Source organism: Arvicanthis niloticus, chromosome 2 (genome assembly GCF_011762505.2).
Source record: "Arvicanthis niloticus isolate mArvNil1 chromosome 2, mArvNil1.pat.X, whole genome shotgun sequence".
In the NCBI taxonomy this organism is placed as follows: Eukaryota; Metazoa; Chordata; class Mammalia; order Rodentia; family Muridae; genus Arvicanthis; species Arvicanthis niloticus.
Window position 1 is genome coordinate 38913890 of NC_047659.1, and position 25234 is coordinate 38939123.

Sequence of the window (25234 nt, forward strand, 5' to 3'; positions counted from 1 at the left end):
AATAGTGAAGTTTTATTCTTAATTTATCAGGAAAAGTTTGTGTAATAAAATTGCATATATCTCCCATAATAAGAAATTCAAAGGTTAATATTAATGATGAGATATTTTACATTTTTGTCTTTTAGTTACAACCCAAATTAGAAATTGCCATTAAAAGGTATTTAACAGCTCTTTTATTTTTATTTCATATGTGTTATCTCATTCTAGTCCCTAATAAAATAACAAATTAACAAGGAAGGTGATTTTATTAGCATTCTTTTACAGATTATTAAAGGGTTCTGGGACTTTGTCATTTTCCACTTTGTCATATTCCAGTAGGAGAAGACTTAATTCTAAAGGTACTGGTTTCCCCTGGTAAACAAGTACTCCTTTGTCCTTAAGCCTTTGGTGGCTTAGGAAGCAAGTATCTGTTGGAATCTCCTTTTTTTCTTTCTCTTGAAATATATGAATCAACAAACAAAACAAATGGTTAGGAATTATTAGGTGTAAAAAGACACTGAATTATTCAAAATTTCAGCACATTGACTTTATTTCTTTTCAGTTAACTTTCTTGGAGTTACTTTTATAGCTAATGTGATGGTTAGTTTTAATCATTAAACTGTCAATTTAACACAGTTGCAACAAGGGGTTATCTAAATGGCATGTGGCATGTCTGTAGGGGCATAGTTTTGGATATCTCAATTGATGTAGGAAGACCCAGCCTAAAGTGTGCGGCAGCATTCTCTGGGTTGGGGTCCCGAATTGTAAAACTGTAGACAAGGCAATTAAGCAGCAAGGACGCACACACCCATTCTCCCTCTGCTCTTGACTGTGGCTTTGACTAGCTGCTTCAAATTTGTGATGGGTTGACTTTTTCCACACTGATTCAATAGAACCTGGAATTGTGAGCTAAAATAAACCTGCTATCCTGTAATTTGTTTTTTATCTAGGTATTTTATCAAAGCCTTAGAAACTAAGACACATAACTTCTATAAATCTTTTCATTATGTAAATACTTATATAGTATTATAATTAGGGACAGTAAAATAAAAGGGACACTGGCTATATCTGGCCCAAAGATTCTTTAAAAGATCTGATTATTTTAATGGACCTTTATTCAGAACATTATCTATCTATCTATCTATCTATCTATCTATCTATCTATCTATCATCTATTTGCCATTTATCATTAAACTTTCCAACTTTTTGAAGTACTAGCAATATGCATTAAGTATTTTCCAATATGAGAGATAGAAGTAAAAGTGTTTTGATAAAGGAATTTTGTAAGGTGCCCTCTTTATCACAGTTTGAACAAAGAAAACATCTCTTTTTGCCCTGTACCTTAATAAGTTACTTAAGACTGCAAGGCATCCTTAATGATTGATAGGTTTGTACTCAAGAACTTGATCTGCAAGGATTTTACTTGCTAGGGGTATACTGCATCCTCTGTGCACTTGAGTCAAAATTTAAGTTGTTTGCCTAAAGCATGGAGAGGATTTTTGTAGTTTTCACAAATATAGAAAAAAATTTCAATTATTCACAACAGAAAAAAATTGCTTCATTTTATTTTACAGCACTTCCAGATGAAAATGAATTTCATCTTTGAGAGATAGGAACTTTTGAAGGAACTACTTTCTCTTGCAGTTAAAGTAGATTTACTTTACAATTGCAGTCTTTCAGAAAATAAAATTGTTAAGCAGCTCTTACCTCATCAGAACCTGATCCAAAAATCAGCAAGTCAAAAGGGATGGCTGCAACCATGTCAATCAGGAACCAGCCTTTGAAGTAGTGTATTGCTATTTTTGCAGGATCACTTACCACTTCTTCATTCTGATTTACATAGGTTGTTCTGAAGTTTATTAGAATGTCTATAATAAACATAATATCCACAATCAAGTCTACCACATTCAAAGGGCTACAAGAATAGCCACATTCTCGCCTTTTCTGTTCCTCTCTGTCATTGAGAAGAAAGGCTGCAGAGTACGGGGTGAATATAGCCGTATAAATGACCAAGAGTAAAATGAGCCAATCCCAGACTGCTTTGAAAGGGCTGTAGTGCAATATTGTAAATTTGTTGATACGTGGCGTCTGCAGCTTATACTCTGGCAAGACATCTGCTCCCAAAGAAAGAACCTGAGTATAGGAAAGAAAGGTAGACACTTGTAAAAATGCCATTATAAATTATGTAAGACCTATAAGAATATTAAGGCAATTATGCAGTATGATGAATAGGAAGAAGTCATGTAATTTTGAGATACGAATGACAAGCACACATACATTTAAGTGAATCTATATAATGATTATTTGGCAGTTTAAGAAAATATGAATAATATTTCTTCATAAATAAAGTTTTTCACTAAAATATAATGCATATTATTCCTGAGACATCGAAGGATTGTTAATGTTTCTTTTAAGCAAAGTAGATAATTTTTTTTAGAAATACAAAATATAAGTTTATTTAATATTTCAGTTATCAAATATAGGAACATAGTGGTGGTAAAGACTAGAAGATATATATATATATATATATAGGTGGATTTGATTTCACCATACTAATTAATAATTAAATCTTAATAAATTAATTAAGAAATGAAATCTTGATAAACCTACTCAGATCTTTAGTTAAACATGATTTTTCTCTTTGCATTTTGTTTAAAATATGATCAAAAGCAAATAATACTAAAATACACTCAAATGAGTGCTTTCCTTAGATGGTGATAAGGTATTTTATATTCTGGGACAAACAGCTTCATCCAAAAATTTTCTGAAATTTAGAGAATTGCACAGGGGCCATGCTTCAGAGTTCTCTAGATCATTAACTGGAGTTTTTGTAAGATTTTATCTACCAAGTGGCCTGCAAATACTAAGAGATAGTCTACTTAATAAAGTGGCAGGTAAACTAAAATAATTCTGTTTTATAGCTTTAGTTTATCTGAAAGTATCAATGCTACACTTGAGTCATATCTAAAATGAACTCATGATTTTGTGATTTCTAAAAACAAGTTTATAAATCAATATTCAAAACAAAAAAGTTTTTAACTATCCAATGTGGCATATACTGAGTATTTGAAGGAAGCATGTGAGAAACAATCCGATACCCACATGTGCACAAAGGCTCAATATATGAAGTAGTTTATTAAGTATATAAACTAGATTCTTCTAAGTAGCAAGTATGCTACTGAAGTATACTAATGAACTTTCTTGGACATATTTTAATATTCAATTTCATTTTTTATTGTCATATCTCATACTTTGCTTCCTCATGCAACAAGCTAGTATCCCTCACTTCTAATAGACTTGAAAAGTTAAACCCAAATACTATATGACATAATTATTAATAATAATATAGAAACTTAGCTAAAATAGGCAAAACGGGTTATATAATAGCTAAACTAGTTTAAATCGCTTTGGAAAACAAGAGTGTAATTTGATTATCCAGAACACAGTAATTTTGAATTAACCAATATATGGAGGAAATGGAAAGTTATCCCCCAATATGGTAAAAAATGACATGCTAAGCATAAGGACAAGTTAATATGGGGAAAAGAGATTTAATATTTTTATAATATTAGAAATCCTTAGAATCTAAGACATACTAATATACAAGTAGACTACAAAATCAGAATGGGGAAAATGTTTAGGTTAGTATCTATTTACCACTTGGAAAGAGCAAGCTAAATAGAACATAATAGTCATTGTACTCAACCTACAACTCTAGTGTATGGCATCTTGGTTGGAAATTGTGGATAATTTCTCAGGCTCTCATATAACCTAATATATTTTTCTCATAAAACAAAGACTCCCCATCTTAAACAAAGAAAAACTTAAAACAAAACTTGTTTTGGCTGTCAAGATCTAAAAATCTGGACTGTTCTTTTTCTCCATTTTCTTTCCCATTAGGTTTCTGTGTGCTCTTAGGCTACGCCAATAAGATATACCTGAAACCTCTGAGCTAAGAAGCTCTTCCTAATTCTAAACCCCACAAATTCTTCTCATAGAAGAGCATATAAAGAAAACACTAAGGACAGCAAAACATTTTGTTTACAAAGAGAGAAGTATATCCTGGGGTTTCTCAAGGTTTGGTTGGCATGCTTCAGATACAACCCCTTATAGGGGGCACCAGTGCTTGATCCATCCGATGTCTGAATTAGAATGCACACAACAGCTCAGAATTTCCCCTGAAGAATAAAACTGTGGTGGGAACTCTTTCGTTTTCACACTAACATTTGATGGTTAGGTCTCCACTGTTTCTGATATCATGGCATTGGAGGAGACTGGGAAGCTTTTGAGCTTGACTTTGCACAGTATCTGTGAATTGAATGGTGCTGAGGGTGGATGGGGATCTTTGTAGAAGACTCAGGAAAAGATGGCAGTTGTATTGAGACTTTGAATACAAGTAAAAAAAAATTGGCAATGTAGGGGCATGAGGAAGTTGAAGCACATTGCTGGAGGAGGGATAGAATCAAGGACTTGAAGGAAGCACAAAAGAAGATGTTACATATTGAGGAATTATACACTCACTAGTGCTGTGCAGAAGGGTAAACCACAGGAAGCAGTCAGTGGTAGATGGCAGCAGTGGGAAACATGGGTCACAGAGCAGAAACCAATGGAATGTGGCACAGACCTCAGGACTGAGTGTTAGGGCAATATTTATTACATTTAACATGGAAACTCCTTTTAAAGGGACATATATTTGATTTATGTTATTCCTAACTATAATGATAAAAACCTAAATATAGTGGTAGTGGTACATGCCTTTAATTCCAGCACTCAGAAGGTGGAGGCAGATGGATCTTTGAGTATGAAGTCAGCCCTCGCATCTACAGAGCAAGTTCCAGGACAGCCAGGGCTACACAGAGAAACCCTGTCTTGTAAAACCAAACCAAACCAAACCAAACCAAATCAAACCAAACCAAACCAAACCAAACCAAACCAAACCAAACCAAACCAAACCAAACCAAACCAAACCAAACCAAAAATGCTTGGCTTAGCTTATACTTCTCAATATGACTATTATAATTTGTACATCTCAAAATATATTTATGTCCTAATTCAGAGTATCTTTACATGTGACCTTAAAGATTTGGATTTCCCCTTCAACTAATGAGACGAAAACACTGTGTTAACACTCTGATCTAGACCATATAAGTTTCCAAGTTATGAGAAAATAAAATTTCATTGTTTTAAGAAACTTTTTAAAAATGTTTTACTATCTTCAGGCATAAGGAACTAACAAAATGCCAAAAATGAAGACAGGTGAATTATAAAATAGCATCATTGAACTAAAGCTATCATCTTTAATTCAATGTCTGACAATCCTATAAACCAAATGGAACCAGGAATTGGCCACTTGGCATGAGCCAATCTAATACGTAAATCATGATTTTTCTTTTCTAACCTCCAATGCCTTTTTGAAAAAGTCAAAATAATAATGTTATAACCTTCAAAGATTTAATGTCTATTTCAGGATAATCAAATGTAATCCTTAAGGCAAACACTGCTCTTGCTGGCCTTTGAAAGCCAATTTAAATGGCATTACTTCATAACTCTGTGAGGTTTTGTTTACTTAAAGTTAACTTTAGCTTTAGGGCATTATTGAATTTGCCATCCAGTGGTTATATAATCAAATTATCTCAAACTGGGTTTATTATAGTAGTTTATTTACTGTGTTGTAATATGATATACATCAGCATAGGACTGTTGTCTTTTGTCCATATGTGTAGTTCATTTGGATGGTATGATATTACATGTTATGTTACAGTTTTTTAAGCTTGTGCATTGCTATTCACCAATTATATGATCATTCAGTCACCATGTAACTTTATTAGTCAAGTAGTTTCAACAAACTTTGTTTTCATACCATATTTTAATATCATGACTTCTCACTAGAAATGCAAATGTAGTTGAGCTTGCGTTTTCAAACTCAATTATGCACTAGAAGTTCATCATTTTCATGACTCAGATGATTATTGTACTGGCTTAACTTTTACAAAGACCAAAAAAAAAAAAATAAGATTTTCAAAAAGAACTCATCACTCCATGACGATCAGCTTGACGATTGAGTATTGCTAGGCAGGGAGCATGCTCCCATTCAGTTTGAGAGAGAAGTTTTAGGTATAATGAAAATACATTTTATAATGTTAAATATTACGTATTTTGTAAAGAGTAAACACATACATTTTAAGTGAAAATCAGCTAAAATCAGTCATGTAACTGCTTTGAAACTAGTTTTGGGAAATAAAATATTAGGTAAGTAAATATTAGTTTATCAATGTAATGAGAGTTCTCAGAGTCCACTAACTAGAAAAACTTATTACTCAGTCCACCCCATTTCCTTAAGAAAGACAACGTCTTCCACACCTTTGAGAAATACCACATTTAAGAAATATAAGACATGATTAACTGAATAATAAGAATTTTCTTGTAAGAAAAAGAAAAGACGAGAAGGGTAACAACTCACTGTATAAAATTGAGATTTCCTGGTATCCAGACATTTCTATTTTTTTCCCTCAAACTACCAATTAGATGTACAGTTTAATACAGACTAAAGTTTTTTTTTTTAAACCAAGTTCGTTTTTCTTCTTGCCAGCACATTGTTATTTGTTTAACTTCCAACAGTTTAGTGTTATATAAAACTGAAATCTTTGTATGAAACAGCACTATTATTCAATGAAGACCCGCTTTGAACATTTTTCCATGAACACCAGGATTAATAAGCACTCTTTCTTTTGAGAAGTTCAGTAGGGAATGATTAAACCTTACAAAAGATTAGGCAGTACTTTTGGTAGCTGCTAACTACCATGCTGCCATGTTAGCAGGGCTGGTTTACCTGTTACTTGCCTTTGACTTGAGACTTTTATTAAACTAACAGGCTTGCTATATTCACAACTCCTGGGAAGAGTACCGACTAACAAAGTGAATCAGATAGATTATATAGCACCAGGAAAAACTTAAACTCTCCAGAGGTTTATCATATGATTTGAGCTACACTTGCTAAGCACCATGTAAGCAGGCATTCTCTAATGACTACCCAGACATTCAAATAGGAAATATGCCAAAGAACCACAACATCTCAAATCTGTCACAAAGGAAGTGATTTTCAATTAAGTGAGATGGTGACATGAAGTAACCCAGTCATTCAACTTTCTGAGTTCAAATGATTTTCTAAACTTTAAAACTGACCTATAGAGATAAAGGGTTGTATGTTTGTGTGTGTGTGTGTGTGTGTGTGTGTGTGTGTGTGTGTGTGTGTGTATAGTTGAATACATACCATTGTTTGATTTTGTAAAAACCAAATACTCGTAGGTGCAGGTTCTGCTATATAATTCAGTTTTAGCATTGTGTTCTTTATGCTAACTTGAAAAAAATTTCTTCTTAAGGTTTGAAAGATGTTGCTTTATATTATATAGAGATATGCTTTTCAGGGAATAAGTATTCATTCCCTTTATCCAATTTTCAGTTATCTATTACCTATAAGACAGTAGACCCCTGTCTTAGAAGAAGAGCACAGGAGCATGCACCTGTAACTTTAGCACTGGGGGGCAGATAGAGACAGGCAGATTCCTAGAATTTATTGTCCAGCCAGTCTAGCCTAGTTGATGTGCTTAAAGTTCAGAGAGAAAACCTGTCTCAAAACAGTGGGAAGGCTTCAAAGAAGACATGACTTCTATATAGACGGGCACTCATATTGTGTGCACATCTTCACACATGTCCACACCCACGTAAACATGCTCCCACCCCACACTTGATTTAGAGCAAAGTCTTTTGTGAATGTCTTGGGATTACAATCTTAGTTTTAATCATCATGTAAGAAGGAGAGATTGGAGATGAGACAAGGAGAGAGAAAGAGAGACACATACTCTGTCTCTGTGAGAAAAAGATGAGGACTGAAGAGGAAAAATCGGTACAAAGAAGAGAAAACATAACTAGACATAGGCTATCAGATCAATGCATCCCTCAACCATTCCCAGAGCAGTTTTTTTCTTGCAATTTGTGGTAATTAAAACAGGCAGACAACATGACAACAGATCACATAATGAGAGTGAGAGACATTTGAGCATTATCCCTGAGATGTCTGCATCACAGCCATCTCCTGCAGCCTCAGAGATCCCATGGAGGAAGGGGCAGAATGATTATAAGAGCCAGATGTGGCATATGGCTGTGAGAAAACACCATTTTATGGAAGCAAGAAGGCCGATGCACATGCGAACTTACATAGAGCATAACAAGATACTTAAGACCTGCACAGGCTCAAGCCAGACAGTCTCAGAACGGAGAAGTAGGCACAGCATTCCACTCTAAGCTATTTGCAATTGATAGGCAATAGGAGAGTGCAAATAGGTTTTCTTCAATACAGTGGTGAGTATAACAACCACACATCTCAAGGCAGGCCCCATGCTCAGGACTATAGTTGACCAACACTACAGAGATGCCCCTGTTTTTAATGGCTTTTCTTCTTTCTTTCTTTTATAATAGAAAAAAAAAACCATGATAGGAGTGGGTAGGAAAGGTTAGAAAGGTTAGAGTCTGGAAGGAGTAGGGGGACAGGAAAATTATGATAGAAATATACTGAATTAAATTATCAAAGAATAATAACAAACATACCAATAGTATCACCAGTAGAAAATTTGTTCAAGGTTCCAATGGAATCAAGGGGGGTGGTATCTTACCTGAGGAATAGACGGTTTGCATATGGAAGGAAGTTTTCTCAAAACTCCCAAAGCACAATCTCGGCTAACTTTCAGATGTGAGCTGAGATTTGGTTTGAGATGGGTATATTAATTAGTCATTTTTATTACTACACAATGAAGATGTGCATCAAAGCATCATATTGTATTCTATAAATATAAAGAACAGTAACCTTTACTTCTAGTTAAATCTTCAAATGAGAAATGAGCTAATTCATTAGGAAGCAGCTCTGATAACAGGGACATTTCTATCTGAGGGGAAGCTGATGAGTCTTACTTGGTTAGACCACATCTGATGGATGGGAGCTGGCTAAGAGTCTATGATACTTTATTCTAACTGCAAGAATTTACTCAAGTCATTTACTTTAGTAACAGGTCCCTGGAATGCTCTCATCTGCCTTCTGGATTTGTTCTTTTTGGAGACCTGACAAACTTTAATGTGAACCCAGAAGAACAAGGATTATAAGTGCCAATATACTGGAAACCAACCTGACATAAACACAAAAGTATAAAGAGATGACTTCCTGAGAATTTGCTGATAACCCTTCTGCCTATGTTTTTATATTTCTCCCTTTTTTTCTCTCTCCTTTCACTTCTGTTCCTCACTTTCTTCTGTTTTTCTCCTTAACAAAAGTTTAGCAAAAATCAGATTTGTGTAAGAGAAAATTATGAAAATATTAAAAAGATACCCTATCCTCAAGACATGGAATAAAGTTGCATAATAAGTAAAAACTATAAGAATACTTTTATCTTAATTATATATTACCAGATCCTTCAAGATAGAATAATATTAAGCTAATACTAAAAACATTAAGGTAATACTACAATTCATTTTGAGTCATCAAATTAAATATAAGACTGTTTCTACCATACTAGAGAGATAGTTATACCCAAAAGTTACCTGGAGGTATCAATGGGATAGTGTTATCAAACACAGTCTTCTAACATTGTTTTCAAGTCATATAGAAGAATTCTGATTTAGCTCATTAAAAACAAATCACCTTTGATTTCTGTAGTAACTTTCAGCCAATAAGTACATGCATAATTTAAAATAAATGAAAAAAAAACAATGGGATTTTAGCTTATTTATAAGGTTTGATGAAAAATCAGTATCTTTGTATGAATAATCACAGGTATCCTGTTTTTCACATCACTTCTCAGGGATAACTTCATGGGAGGTCATTTTTCTTGATTCTAGATGGTCACAAATTCCATTTTGGCTGGTATTATACCTTATGTCTCATCAGACATATTTTAGCCTTAGTATTTTTAGGAAAAAGAAAGCTGATAAGATGTTTTATTCCTCCTAGGTGGAAGCATGATTATAACTAAAACATAAGGCATCGTACATTCAAGGAACAAGTAGAAATCAAGCCACTGTGTGCCCTCTCATTAAGAGCACAATTTTCTCAATAACCGCCAGCTTATTGAGTGTGTAAAATACAATTGTACGTGTGAATCACTGTTCTTGATTTCTTCATTGTAGCTTTTGTGTCTTGCCAGTATATAAAATATTCTGGTTTTCTTTCAAACCCAACTTTGTATTTGAAATGATCCTGCTCAGTTTTCTATTGAACAAGATTGAATAGCAAAACACATAGATTATTTCTTTTGCAATATTCTTTCAGATTTCAAGTGACAAATAGGAAATGATGTCCTTTAGTGGAACTTGTGTCTTAAATAGTTCTTACTAATTCAGGCTCGTTGATAACTTCTTCTAGGTTTTTTTACATGTAAAGTATTCAGACTTCCTTTGACATTAGCATTTAAGATAGTGTTTTCTTCAACTACTGGATTTCATACTCTAGTTAAAGTTTGAGTTTATGGTCAAAAGGGTCATGCAGATTCTCTAAGACATTACGATCTATACTGATTACATTATTATACCAATTGCATTATTGCTATACCCATCGTTTAACGCATGCATTACTCAACCTTCATCACAGAGGTTTTTTTCTTGCAGTAGGTATTAATTAACACTTAAACCCACAACTGGTTAATGCACAGAGCATACAACTTTTAATATTAAGCCCTGAGTGGATGCAAATATCATATACTTTATCTAAATGCTCAGGCACCTATGTGGAACTTCAAATGGAAAGACTGTAAGAACCAGAGTTGATGAATGGTTTCAAAGAAACAGCATTTTCAATACAACAGGCTACATTCACATATACAGTCATAGAGACTGTGACAGAATGCACAAGACTTGCATAAAACCAAGACACAATTACAGCATAGGGTAAAGGGAAGTCCCACCCCTAGTCAAGAAGCTATTCATAAATGATAGCTGCTGGGGGAGAGAAACAAATGTCGTTTCTTCAGTGGGGTGACACTGGGTATATCAAGCACATTTTAGCGCAGGCTCCAAGCTCAGGGGAAGTTTGCTAGCTCAAATTGGACCCCTTGCTTTTTGTTTGTTTGTTTGTTTGTTTGTTTTTCAGAGAGATTGTTTATTTTTTAGAGAGAGAAAGCATCAAGTTAGCTCAATACTACCCTTTAAAACAATGTGTTCTGAAATGAGGAGCAGTGATTCTAGCATGCTAAATGTTAATTACATACAAGTAAAGCATAAGGGGAAAGTATTCCTACAAAATGGAAAGACACATCAGTCTGGGTCTCTGCTTATGTCCCCTCTAGGGGAGCGAGGCTACTTATCTTAGCATATTATTTCCAAATAATTCTATTTGTCTTCAGGAAAAATTTTGCTGTTTCTCCTCTGGCAGTGGAAAATTTTATTCTGGGAATTTTCAAGATGTTGGAAAACAAAACAAAGCAAGCAAACAAACAACAACAACAACAAAAGCAGCCTGAAGTATTCCGTATGAAGGGCTGGGAGAGAGAGCGTACTATCAGTTGCTATGGATGTAATCAGAAGTTATTATGCTACTGAGAAATTAGAAGTGATTTTTTTCCCTGTGGGAAAGAAGATAATCTTGTATTTAAACTTTATGTGGATGTTTATTTCACTTCTGAATGAAAGATAATTTCACATGTACACATATATGACAACTTTTAAATGGGGAAATATTTATTTATCTTGGATTTTCATATCATAAAGTACAAATCTCTACATCTAAAAGAAAGATTTCATTTAAAAAAAGAATTCTTTTTGGTTCTTTATAAATTTCACATCATGCACCCCAATCCCACTTTTATACCCTCTCTTCATACAATTCCCTCACCCTTGCAACTTTTCCGATGAGAAAAAAACAAAACAAAACAAAAAACTCATTGTGGAAACTGTAGTGTGTCACAGTGTGTCCCACAGTATACCCTTTTGTTCACATTTCTTTGCTTGCCAATGTTCATTTCAAAGACTCCACTAGGATATCCTGTTGTTGCCATGTGTAATGGAGATCCTTTAGTTTGGATCTGCAGGACCAGCCCTTCATACACTTTAGTGGTTCATAGATGTTAGGATGAGCTAATTCAGAGCCCTGTAACTGGGCCTGAGAGGTATATGGACTGTTAAGTCCACCAGCTCTGCTGTTTTCATACCATCAGGACTGGCTCACCAGAACCCTCCTGCTTCCAGGGGCATCTCTACCTTGGTGCCCAGATGAGGTCCAGGGACCACTCTTTAGACAGTTGTAGCCAGTGAGATACATAGCCTATTCTATGCCTCAGCTCTCCCATACTCACATCCTTGGGTTTGACTAACCACAACCCCTATATCTAGGACCAGGCGAGGTGTTTGTCTGTTCTTTTTAGTACTGCAGAAGGTGAGGGACACAGCCAGCTCTCCAGATCTGATGACCTTGGTGTTAGCTCTCCTACCTGCTGTAGGTGACAAAGGGTGGGGTGTCATCTTTCCCTCGCTCATGTCACAGCACAGGAAACAAGTGGCTGGAGCCAGCTCTCCCATGCTCACACCCTTTGAGTCCACTAGCCACCAGGGTCAGCTGTCCTGTGCTGCCCAGGTGAGGTACAGGACCTGCTCGCCCCAGTGCTGCCAAGGCTCAGGAGAGTGGTAGGGCCAGCTCTCCCATGCTTATATCCTGCAATGTGAGAGGCTAGCTCCCTGTCTAAGGCCTCTTGTGCTGGACTTGTGGTCATCTCAGGCTCGCATTTTTCAGGGAATGTTAGGCAACTCATCATTCAGTAGTTCACAGGTCAGAACACTGAGTATAGACATAGCCTCTCTCCTCTCTTCCCACTACTGATGCACATGTGACACAGCTGCCACACCTGCAACCCTTCTAGGGGCAGGGAAAGTGATCCTTTAAAGTAAATTTTGTGAAATCAATGTTTATTGAATTCTAAATGTAATTTACTATGGTTGCTCAACAGGAAAAAATGGACATTTATGCACAAGTTTTGGTCCTTTGTGGTTGCTGGGTGACTTATAAACAAGAGAAATTTATTTCTCAAAGTTTTGTACTCTAGAAAGTACAGTATCAAGGGTCATCATCCTTGAGTATTTTTAATGTGCAATTACAGGCTCAAAGATTTTTCAAATCTGGCTTTCTACCCTTCGCCTTCAGAGTGCAAGAAACGCTTGGAAACATGAACTTTAACAAGTGACTGTAACAAATTCATTATAGTTACTCTGATATGTTATAATATTTTAATGTTGACATATAGGCAAGCTCACATGCGTATACCTGCATGTAGTTTTGGAAATGTTAGAGAGCAGATAGAAAAAAATGAAACCTTGGAAAAGGTTTGCGAGGAGGTTGTGAGCAATAGATAGGCTTGTGACATGATGCAGTTATTATCAAGTTATATAGACTTCAAAACACAAAATAATAGGGAGTCAGTGAAACACTGACTTTCATCTAAATTGTAATTTAAGAACTACTCCTTTAAAATGCATGTTCTTTGATCTAAGCAACTGGTGTTCAAGGAGCTGTCTCTTCAAATAAATAGAAGAAAAGTGCTTATGGAACCAAGACTTGGGGTTTTCAGTAGGTGTGGCAGGTAGAATCAAGTAGAGGAAGAGACTATATTAAGATATCGCAAATCATTCACCTCATATCTATTGAAAACATACTATAGTAGCCCTGAGCTACTTTCCTTGCATACAGAAGTAAAACATTCAACTTTACTTTTGAAGAGCTCATATTTTAGTATGGTCCACAATATAGTAAGTAAACAGCATTCACAGCAAGTTAAGAAATAGACAATAAATGTGCTTAGTACCATGATAGAATTAGTCATAGTGACTGGATAAGACTGAGAAAAGCCTCCTAGTCTGGAATTATGTGTACATAAAACCTTCCTAGAGGAAATCAATTCTCTGAATTAGGGAAACACTGGAGTTACTCAAATTTGAGAAAAAGTTACTGTTACAATTGTGGCATGAATGTTGCAAGAATCACTTTCTAATTAGATTTAGAACCTGTTTCACAGATGTAACTTAAGCAGTTAACTGGGTAAAAGCTCTATACCTTTCTAGGTCATAGGAGCCATGAGAGAATCTGGTACCTTTATTCTGACACAGCCACAGTAACGAATTGACCTTTAAATTTTTATCATTATGCCCATATATATTGGTGTATCTCAACCTCATGAGAGGAGCTTTGCTTTGTAGTAGGTGACAATTAATATACAGACCCAGAGCTGGCCAACATGTGAAGAATAAATGATTGTGTTGTGCTTAGTTCTAAGTGAGACATCTACTTGACACCCCTTCTTCTCAAGGTTCAGAGATCATTTCAGAAGAGAGGATGAAAAGATAATTGTAAGAGCCACAGTGAGTAGACGTCTGCAATGAAACAGGGATTATGGAACAACACAGGGCTGTTGCACACATGAGCTCATGAGTGCTCTGTGACTTTGACTGTGTGCACAGTACCCCCACAAGGTTAAGAAAACATTCTAGAATGGATGGGTTAGGGTTGATGAAGTCCCATCCTTATCTGAGGATCTGTTGGCATCAAGGGAAAAAGAGTCCCATCTAGCCACTATGTCGCTAAATATACTCAGGTAGATGGTTCTACACCTATGTAACACAGAAACAGCACTAAGTAGATTTTTGAGTTGTTTTTTTAAGAGCACATGATGAAAAGTATAGATGGGATAGTGTTGTGGGTTGCCCTGATGCTGTTTTTATTCTGATGTTAATTCTACTTCCTCCAGATGGGTTGCCCCTGACAGTCTATCTCATACTTACATGATCTCATGTGAGCCTTCTTCCCATTTTAAGTGACCAATAAAAGCTAGAGCCAGTGATTGGGCAGTGGAGGGGACATGTGGGATAGGAGGTTTGAGATTCGGGGCAGGTAGAGAAAGGAAGAGGAGGAGGAAGCCTCAATGAATCAGAACCACGTGGCCAGGAGAAACTGCAAGTAGCAAGGAGTCTTATAGCTGGGAAATAAGTTAGTACAGTGTTAGATCTTCCCAATCAGCCTTGCAAAAGACCTAGCATGACCCACAGCCATCCAAGGAAACCTGTCCTCAATTCCTGACCTGAGCCGTGAGGCAGCAAATGTGTATTGTTTTAGACATTAAGACTGAGGTTAATTTTGTACTCAATAATAGGTACTTGATGTGTCAAAACTTTTGTCCTATCATATATACTATACAGATCCCTGGAGTCAATTTAGTGTATGTGTAGTGCAACGACACTGTCTAATTATGGCATTTACATACTACTGAAGCAAGTAATAGCCCAGATAAGATTGCTCTCTCTAATTGACAATAAAGCCCTAATGAATCCAAATCGCCTCAGAGTAATGATCCTTTATTTTCCCTCACAAAAATGTATTCCTGGTATTTCTAGAATATTTTTGGAAACTTTATAGCAAACTTTCATGCCAGCTATATTGGCATGAAGCCAGTTACTCAGGCTTCCATATCCATTATCTACCAGATTGTTTTTCACTCTGAATACCAAGCTTTCTTTACTCCGCATCAGTGTGTGCATATGCATGTGTGCATGTGTGCATGTGTGCATGTGTGCATGTGTGCATGTGTGTGTTTTGTATGTGTGTGGTGTTTTGGGACTGTGTGTACTTTGTGTACATGTTTTTGTGTGTATTTGCATGCACATGTGTGTGTGTGTGTGTGAAACTACAGTTCTTACAATATAGTTGTTATTGTAACACATACAGTAGAGCTAAGACTGTTGAGATATACACAGAGTGTTTTCAAAAACGGTAAGATTATAATGCACTTCTATAGCTGAAATTCATGACTATATAGGATATTTATACTGCTTAAATAAGTACCTTTCACTGTGAATTTTTCCCTCAAATAGTAGACAAAGAAGAAGGCAATTTTAAAATGGAGTCCTTGCAGTCCCCCACCCACCCCTGATGTGTGCTTTCTCAGGCTCATGAGTCATGGCTGTGTGCATACAGTTGGCTCAGATGAGCTGGCACCGTTGAAACAGCAGCAGCTGCACTAAACAATTACCAGCCTCTAACTGAGAAAATTTCCCATGGGGGACAAAGAGCCAGCTGGGCATTGCTGGTGCTTGTCTGGTGGACGTTTGTTAGTTTGTATGAACACTAAAATTCCCAGGGCATCAATCAATGGGTGAGATAATTCCACCAAGAATACACTAGCCCCAAAGAGCTGCAACTGGAGAAGACTTTTTGTGGGGAGAAGTTTGCCTTCAGTGAGGCAGACTGGGAAAGCTGTTCCAAACATCCAAAATCTGGATGAAGCCTTTAGAATACTGCATCTCATTAGGGAGTCTGCCTCCCATTAATGAAACTCAATTAATCAGTCTTTAGTTTTTTCAGTGTAGTAACTTGTTGAAATAATACTCTTAAAATGTCTGATCCAAATTATACTGGAACTCCACACATAGAACATACTTTCAGTATTAATCTTATGAAGCACATTTGTTATAACAAAGGGTGAATCAAAATATTAATATTTGCTTGGCATTACTGTCAAATAAAACCTCGGGTCACTTTAATCTATTCAGTATTTCAAAAACTTTCATTATCTTAGAATTACCATTTTCTTTATTATGAAGACAAATGATAAAATAAGGTAATTTTTGCAGCAGATTTTATATTTTTTAATGTTATGTATATTTAAAATAAAAGTTATAAATCTTAAAGTAATGAAGGATTTTTCCCAGTTCATTTTAAATAACTTCCATTTTACTAAGCAATATATCACTTGCTCTTTACAGTTAATAGCAGAGGTTCATTAGGGCACTCTATTAAATACACTTTTAGAAATATTTAAGCATACCTAATCTTGAAATAATTGATGGGACAATTGTTAATCCCATTATGATTTTCACTAAGTAATGATGGCGGAACACAATGTTTCATTTCCTTGTGAGTTGAAAAGAGAGTATCTTCCCAGGGAATATTTTCAAGTTAGAAGATACACATCATGAGATCCCATTATCACAGTAGAAATACGGCTCTGAAGGTGTGAAAATGGTTTATGCACAAAAGTGTAAACCACACTTGCAACATTCCTTTATTATAGCAGTAAAAATGCTCATGGGTTCGAAACAGACCATCAGATTTATTTATGATTTTAGTACCTTGGAACTTTAGAAACAAGATGTCTAGAATTTGAATGGACACATAAACATTGTTCCTCAATGGGATTATTGTATCTGATTTTTATGAAAAACTATTCAAAACAGCAAAAGAGAAGTAGGGCATTCTTACCTGGCCTCAAGCAACTGTTAACTTTGAAACTCTAGTCATTCTGGATAGTCTGCAGATTTTTAAATGTTACCTCTTTGGGTGGACTCAGCCTGATGGATCGTTCAAGCCTTGCACATCAGAAGTGCTCAGAGCACAATGGGCCCTCAAATGGGAGCACAGCAGACAAATCCAAGAAGTTGCAGAGCTCTTAGTGTACAGCCTGATTGGCTGGTGCTTTGCCAGCACCTTTCACACATTGCACACATCCCCGCCACAGGGGGAAGTCTTGAGTAAACAAAGCAAACTGAGTTTGTATTCAGTAGGCTTCAGAGAGAACATGGAGAAAGAGGGGGTGTTTTGCTTTTTATTTTCTATTTTTAGCTAATCCATTTCGGTCATTTCCATCTTCACAGAGAAAAACACACAGAAGAATAAAAGTAAATGGTGCAAAACATTTTGTTATTTTCTGTTCTTATTTTCTGTCTCATATTGCTTGAAAAAAATACTATTTTGGTTTTGCACGTGAAATGCTGTAATTGATTAAGAAAGTCAATTACAGCATTCCTTTTTTTTTTTTTTTTTTTTTTTTCACGGAGCTTTTAATACAGCAGAGGAAGGCTTCCATGGGCTGACGATACAGACTTCATCACTATCCTGATATGAATTATCAGGGTTAAAGGAACAGTAGAATAGGATATAGTATATCACTGTTTGATTTTTCCTCAGGGTAAGAAAACATCCCTTAGGAAACAGAATTGAAGATGCACTAGGCTGGAAATGGTGATGACACACAGATGTGACACTCGATGACAGAGAATGTGCACTGAGTAGGGACTTGTATTTTCACAGAATAGAAACAATTGTTTTGAATGTTGCATCATTGCTTTGACAATGGAAAATTAGGTTTCTGTAAGAAGCTATGACCATATCCTTTTGCCAGTTACAATTTCTTCCCACTTAATCATTCTTGACCATAATATATAAACATTTGGAACCAAAAATGGACCAATAGACTTTCCCAACAAGTAGCTATGACCTGTTTAAGATCATAGAGGATCATGAGTTAATTCACTGGTTAGCTTCTTGTAGATTCAGATTTGATTTCTGGCATGGCATTTGATATCATTTTGTAGTTATTACACTATAAACCTGGTAAAGCTATCCTGAAAGATATTTTGTTTGTGTCTGATTTCATGGTTAACTTTCCCATAAGGTAGTCTATAAGTTCTTTCTTCTAGCACACACTGATGAGAACAAGAGATAGAAACTAATCAGGCCATTTAGGGACAAGGACTTTGATTCTTGGTAGAAATACTCTTAGTTATATTCTAACTAGAGGCCAAAACTAGGCTGCCAGAAGGGGGCTCTGGTTCCTTCTGTGGCATGATGTAGTTTTCTCCTCCTTTCCCATCACCTAGATGAGCATCATAGCTCAAGAGGTACATGTGAGAGTATGACAGAAACCGAGCAGCACATGAACATCAAATGAACGAGCTGAATGGACTCAACTCAGTTTCTCATGCCTCATCCCCATTTCTGCCATAAGTCTTAAGAAAAGCCTCTCACCAGCAGCTCAACTGTTATCTGCTTCAGAGGACTTACTCTACTCTAAAGGAGCTTTGCTGCAACCCCCTGTCTGTCTGTCTGTCTGTCTGTCTATCTATCTATCTATCTATCTATCTATTTATTTTTCTATCTTCCATCTATACTCCTATAACAAAACTTCCTTCTTATCTTCCCCTTTTGTGGCACATATTTTCATTCCCTGAAATCCCAAGACGACAACACAGTCACCAACTCTGCAAGTTTCATGTGCCCATGAATATCCTGCACTCTATCTCCCAAGTTAAAGCTTACTTGAGGCTAGCCTCAGTTATATTCAAGGACCACCTCCCACCACATATACACATTGCAGCATCACTCATGTTACAGAATGCACAGAATATTTCTGACTAAGTCACCATCTGGATTAATTCGAATACCAAATTGTAAAAGTCTAAATGGGTAAAGTGTTAAGGCTTTATTACAGTTGTATTTTCTTACCTTCCCATCTAATTTTAAGCCACTGAATCATGACCTATTGAAGTCTCTGGCACTAATTTAATTTCCAACCCTCTGCCTACTACTGGTATGAGGTTGGCCCTTGGGCAGCTTAAGCTCCTGACCTACTTCAGCATTTCTTTTGTGCTCTGGAAAGTATCACAGTTGAGAAAGCACTTTAAACTCTAGAACAGGCCGTTAATCATTGTGGCTCCCAGGGCTTTCTTGGTGCTTTTGAAAAGGAAGTAGAACTGATAGAAATAAAACTCACGGGCAACTTTTATTACAGAAATCATGAGGGTGGGCCAAGAAGAAACACATTCTAAGTTTATGTAAGTTGCAATGATTCAATTATTGGAAAATTATTTCCCTTATAGAGAGCCTGGTGCTTTGTTGAAAACGGGAGACTAAAGCTCTACAGGACCCGTTTTACATTATCAAAAAGGGCATCAAGATTCTGAATTCATATTAAATACTTGATGCATTGAATTAACCATACCTTTTTAAACAAACAGTTCCCATATTTATTAGCTAAACATGCATAGTAGTAAGCTTGAGCCAATGTTGTTGGATATCAGAGTCTGAATTTCTGTTGAGGTGGAACATTTACAAATTTTACATATTCTTATGCATTTCAAGTAATCATATGAATTTATTGATAAGAGTAAAGGGTCAATACATAAAGCAGACCAAGCCAAAGAATAATTAATTTTTATAACTTAAGCCTAATTTGAATTATGTTACTTCTTTTTCAACTTTTATGAAAGAGAATTTACCCTATTTTGTCTGTTATCCAAAAGAAACTTGAGGAGGGAAGGTTTACAGAAGCTTACAGCTATTGATGGAAATCAAGGCAGTAAATCAAAGCAGGAGCCTGGAGACAGAAACTTAAGCAGCTCCTGTTACTGGCTTGATCTTCTGCAGCTTGCACAAACTGCGTTTTTATGCCACCCAAGACTACCTACCGAGGGATGACACTACCCTGAGTAGACTGAGTAGACCGTATCACTATTCATCCAGAAAATGTCTCATATACTTTTCTACAGGCCATTCTGAAAGAGGTATTTTCTCAATTGAGAAATGAAATTTATGTGAGGCTTTGGTATACTAACGGGTAAGTATGCAAAAAATTTCATTTGAAGGAACTCAATAAGTTATGTGTCATAAGATACTGGCAATGTAATGCACGATCTCTATCCCACCCACTCCGTGTGTGTGTGTGTGTGTGTGTGTGTGTGTGTGTGTGTGTGTGTGTATGTTGTTGATGATGATGATTACATCACTGGAGAGTGTGACTGGATGTCAAGAGCTAGAAAGAAATAACTTTTCTATTCACTTAGATGTGCTTTTAATGAAGGCTTGTCAAGATTCTCCACCAATGACCTTCCTCTCGTGACTTTTTTGTTTGACTCATCTCTTATAGTGATTATTTTTTTTAAAAGAACAAAACTAAGTGCAGTCAGATCTTTGAGATAAGTGGAGGAACTTATTTCAATTTCTACTTCCTGTCAATGTAATTCAGAATTGTACTGGAAGCTTTTGAAAATTTAACGTGATATTCTGTGGTGAAAGGGTCCCAGCATCTACCAAGGTTTTAATGAAGGTATTTTAAGACATTAAGAAAGAAAAGAAAACCTGTAGTTAAAGGCAGGCACTAAATTAAGTGCTAAAAACCGAGTTCACTTTACTTAAAATAGGAATTCTGCTTTTCAAACAGATGGCATATTGAAATAGTGCTATTTAAATAGATATGTCTGTTATGTACACATTTTCTTAGTGTTCTGAATGTTTCCTGCATTGTAAATGGTTCAGTGTTCAGTAAACAGGAAGCCCAACAATTTCATAAATGTGGTTTTGAATTTTGAGAAATACTCATTTTTTTTTCCGAGAAGACTGATTTACTTAACTCCTAAAGGTAAAGAGATGATAGTTTGGCAGTGATATTAAATGTACCTGAAGAAGGTAGAGACACAGACAACCTGAGAGCCTGTCAACAGAACTAAAAAGATTTTTTTTCTAAAGTGTATCTTTCCTTTTACTTGTTATAGGTTCTCCCCCTCTTTCCACGTTCCCTTGAATAAAAATCTTCATTTGAGTTAATGAGTTTCTCTTTCTAGATGCAACCACATCCCACTGAGAATAAAATTCTATTTTTCATGCAGGTTTTTACACAAAATACTTCAATCAAATTAGCAGCCCTAGGGAAACATAGATCTTTTTAAATTACAATGGGAAGCCTGACAAAATCCCAGCCTAGAAAGAGGATGTGGGTATGAGGTCTCATATCTAGGTAAGGAGCTATCAGCAAGTGATAGATATTGGATGATAGAAGGTGCGAGTTGAACTGAATGGGCTTAGAAACTAAAAACAAAATAAAAAAAACATACCTGAGTACACAAAGGTGGTGGGTAGGGAATGGCTCTTGGAGGAGTCGAAGGCTGACTATGGTCAGATGGTGTGACGTTCTCGAAGAATTAATGAAACAAAGAGGAAAAGAAAGTATACTTACAATTTCTTAAGTTAAAGACATTTAGATAATCTATCAGGAGGCCATGTGTAAGGACGGGACTTGTTGGAGAGGGAAACCAACATAGAAGTGTGTTATTTTGTAGAGCAAGGAGTTGCTAAGAGTACCAGAGAAGAAAACGGGAGATCAGAAATAGAAACTTGGTCCAAAGAGTAGCTGTCATTCGCTACCTTTTCCACAGTACCTCCAATCACTCATTTCGAAAATCTCTGTGCTATGATTTCTCCCTGGTCAAGTTTCTATTGGGCTAGTGTCTTCCATCTTCTTCCTTTCTTTATGGTTCACTGTGGATACCACTTCCTCTGACATGCTAGACTAAATTTTTCTGTCTGTTCACGAGAGTCCACTCTTTCAAAGTATAACTTTGCCTTGGTTAGACATAAGTTCTATTACCTTTTCTGTTTTCATTTAGTCAACTAGATGGCAGTGGTTTGTCACACCACGGTAACCAGCATTTACAATGAAACACCTTGCTTGCACAGAGTACTCTAGAGACAGCTGGAATCTGTTTGGCTCAGGAACTGAAACTGATGATTCATTGAATGTCTGTAATGAGGAAGATTTTACACTATCTTACAACTTAGAAATATAAGAAAAGATAGAATGGACGATAAAGACGATTGTTGGTCTTGTATCATACTTTTGATACCAAAAAGAACCCATTTAAGCTCACTTTTATACTTTCCTATGATTGTCAAGACTATATTATGTACTATGACACTGTAGTTACTTAAATTATTCATTGATAAATGAGTATTATGCTGAGTTGTTTGGGCTATATGTTTAAAAAGTATTATGACAAACTTGACAGAGGTTTTCACAAAGCCTCAGCCCTATACAAAGAACTACAGACAACTAAGGAAACCTGGGTACAGGAGAGGTGGCCTTCCCTAGGGAAAAGCACACCAATTGATTGTCCAGTGTCAAATGGTCAGCCTTGAAAACATACATACAGGAAGCATTTCATAGACTTAACAATTTATATTTAGAAATATATTTTGTGTGAATGTGTGTGTGTATGTGTGCATGCATGCGTGTGTGTGTATACGTGTATGTGTGTATGTGCATGCAATAGCAATTATTGAAAAAAATAAAAGAGACTGTGAATTGAAAGGTAAGTTAAGGAAGAAATATAGCGAAGGATTTACAACAGAGGTTTTCAACCCTAATGCTGTGACTTTAATATAAGTCCTTATGTTGTGGTGACACCCAAGCATAAAATTATTTCATTGTTACTTCAGAAGTATGATTTTGCTACTGTTATGAGTCATAATGTAAGTATCTGATATGTAGGCTATCCGATATCTGACCTCTATGAAAGGGTCTATTTGAGACACAAGTTGAGAACTGCTGGTCTATAGGGAAGAAAGCAAGGGATAAAAATAATGTAATTAGATTATTATCTCAAAAATCAAAAAAAATTTAAAAAGTAATGGCACCCACAAAATTATGTTCTCCCCAAATTATAATGCTATATCTCAAGGTATAGATAAGGAAATGAAAATAAGTCAGCATGTATATAAATACAGGTAAATTACATAATATGATTTTATCTGTGTTTTTACCTGTTTATTTCCCATCACCATCATCATCTAGCCATCTACAAATAGATCAAAAAATATCATGGATATAAGTTGTATAAGATATAAAGTCAAAAGAAAATTGTCTTTGGACACTGGAAATGTACTTGGATCTAAACCTCAGAAATAGGACAGATTTATAGAGAGAAGGGCATGCTGTTGTTAACCTAACAATAAGCAAAATTTGAGGTCATAGTCATCTCATCAGCAGGACAAAGGGCAAAGGGGACTGTTGGACCACCCTAAATGCTTGCTGACTAGGAGCCAGAGTGTAGTGACAGTCAAGAGAGACAGACAGCTGGGTCATGTAAGAATATTTTGAGGTAAGATTGATGTAAGATTCCTTTTCAGCATGTGTATATGTTTAATTGTTTTTCAGGACCACAAGAAGATTTGATTCTACATGATAATTTAAAGAAGGTTCAATAAGGTAAATGTTATATAAAGTTAGATAAAGTTGAACAAAAAGGTTAACCTATTATAAAAAAACAAGTTGTGTTGGGAATAAGGGCTGCAAACAATGCTAATACTTGGAAACAGCCACATTAAGGTTCTTGGTTGAGCTAGATTCAAGGTGCACCAAGTCACTAAGGTTAAGCATTAACCATCACAAGAGCAGAGAATGGTATTACTGATGTGTGGCGTTTCCTATGGCTACCGAACCCTGGGAAATTGAAAGTGTTTCAGAAGTAGGTTCTACTAATCTTTACAGATTAATCTGGAGTCTTTCCTTCCTATACTGGATAGCTATATGTCTAAAACAGTTTCACTATAAATTTTAACATCTGTACTTGATATTTTCTGGGACACATTCTGAATGCTAAATGTCACCTGAATATAATTACATTCCGGCTATTAGCAAGTTAATTTTCACCTGTTGTAACTGAGAATTCCAGGAACTGTTATGCACCAGTAATTATGTTCTGAATTTATTCTCTGGGGCTGAGGAGGGAGAGGGGATCTTAATTAATAAGGAATTAAGTTTTCATAAACTAGGGAAATGAAAGTAGAATGTTATAGAATGAATAGCAATTTCTCAACTCTGATCTCAAATTTTATTCTTAATTTTTAAAATTTTTTCAATACGTTAATTTAGTATTTCTAGTGGGTGGGAATCAGACGTGGATATTGAACTAATTTATTTATATGGTGTGGGGTGATTCTCTTCTTGGCAGTCAGCTGTGCCAAAGAAGGTCACTGAATGAAAGAAAAGGGAACCGAGGAATCCACTTTCAGAGTTTATTCCCTTGAACTTAAACAGAAAGCTATGAGGGTTCCAAATGGAAAAGAATCCCAAATGTGGGACTATCCACTCCACTCCACCCATGACTCTCCTTTCTTCCCTAGCAATGCTAAAGAGTAATTTTGTTTCTAATGCACATCCACTTTGAAGAATCAGTTTTTAGGAAGATACTAAGAATATCATGAACACTGTCAGTAGCCTATTTATATTCATTTTAGATAAGCAAATATAAAAATGATATTGCCTCTTTTTCATGTTACTTGGTTGAATTTTTAGTCTCCTGACCTCATAACTGTTGATTGGAATGATGATATATGACATATAAAACCAATAATTAAATAAATCATGTTACAGAACACATATAAAATACAAAGTTGCAATAGACAAGTGGACAATATCATTAGTTTTCAATTATTTTCAAATAAGTTGTGTCAACCAGAAGGAAGTTATACTCATGCTTTGCAAGATGCCTTTTCAGTTAACTTGGTACTGAATTCTCATGTGAATGCTGATCAGTTACTAAAGGCATCATGGTATTTAGCAAGAGGCATTTGATCAAGTGTGCGGGGCAAAAAGAAGTCATTATTTAAAAGACAACGTGAGTTAGT

The 25234-nt window shown here is 35.8% G+C and overlaps 1 protein-coding gene and 1 non-coding gene across 3 annotated transcripts in view; both read right to left on the reverse strand.

The window, feature by feature from the left end:
- Kcnh7 (potassium voltage-gated channel subfamily H member 7) overlaps positions 1-25234 on the reverse strand; it is a 434248-nt gene that overhangs the window by 84438 nt on the left and 324576 nt on the right. For both annotated transcript variants that reach the window (XM_034493668.2, XM_034493671.2), the window contains one exon: positions 1687-2112. In XM_034493668.2, the coding sequence (XP_034349559.1) occupies positions 1687-2112 (426 nt within the window). The remainder of the gene's footprint in view (positions 1-1686; positions 2113-25234) is intronic.
- LOC117704770 (small nucleolar RNA SNORA17) lies at positions 12748-12879 on the reverse strand. The gene has a single exon (XR_004606300.1). It is a non-coding gene; the product is annotated as a small nucleolar RNA SNORA17 (small nucleolar RNA).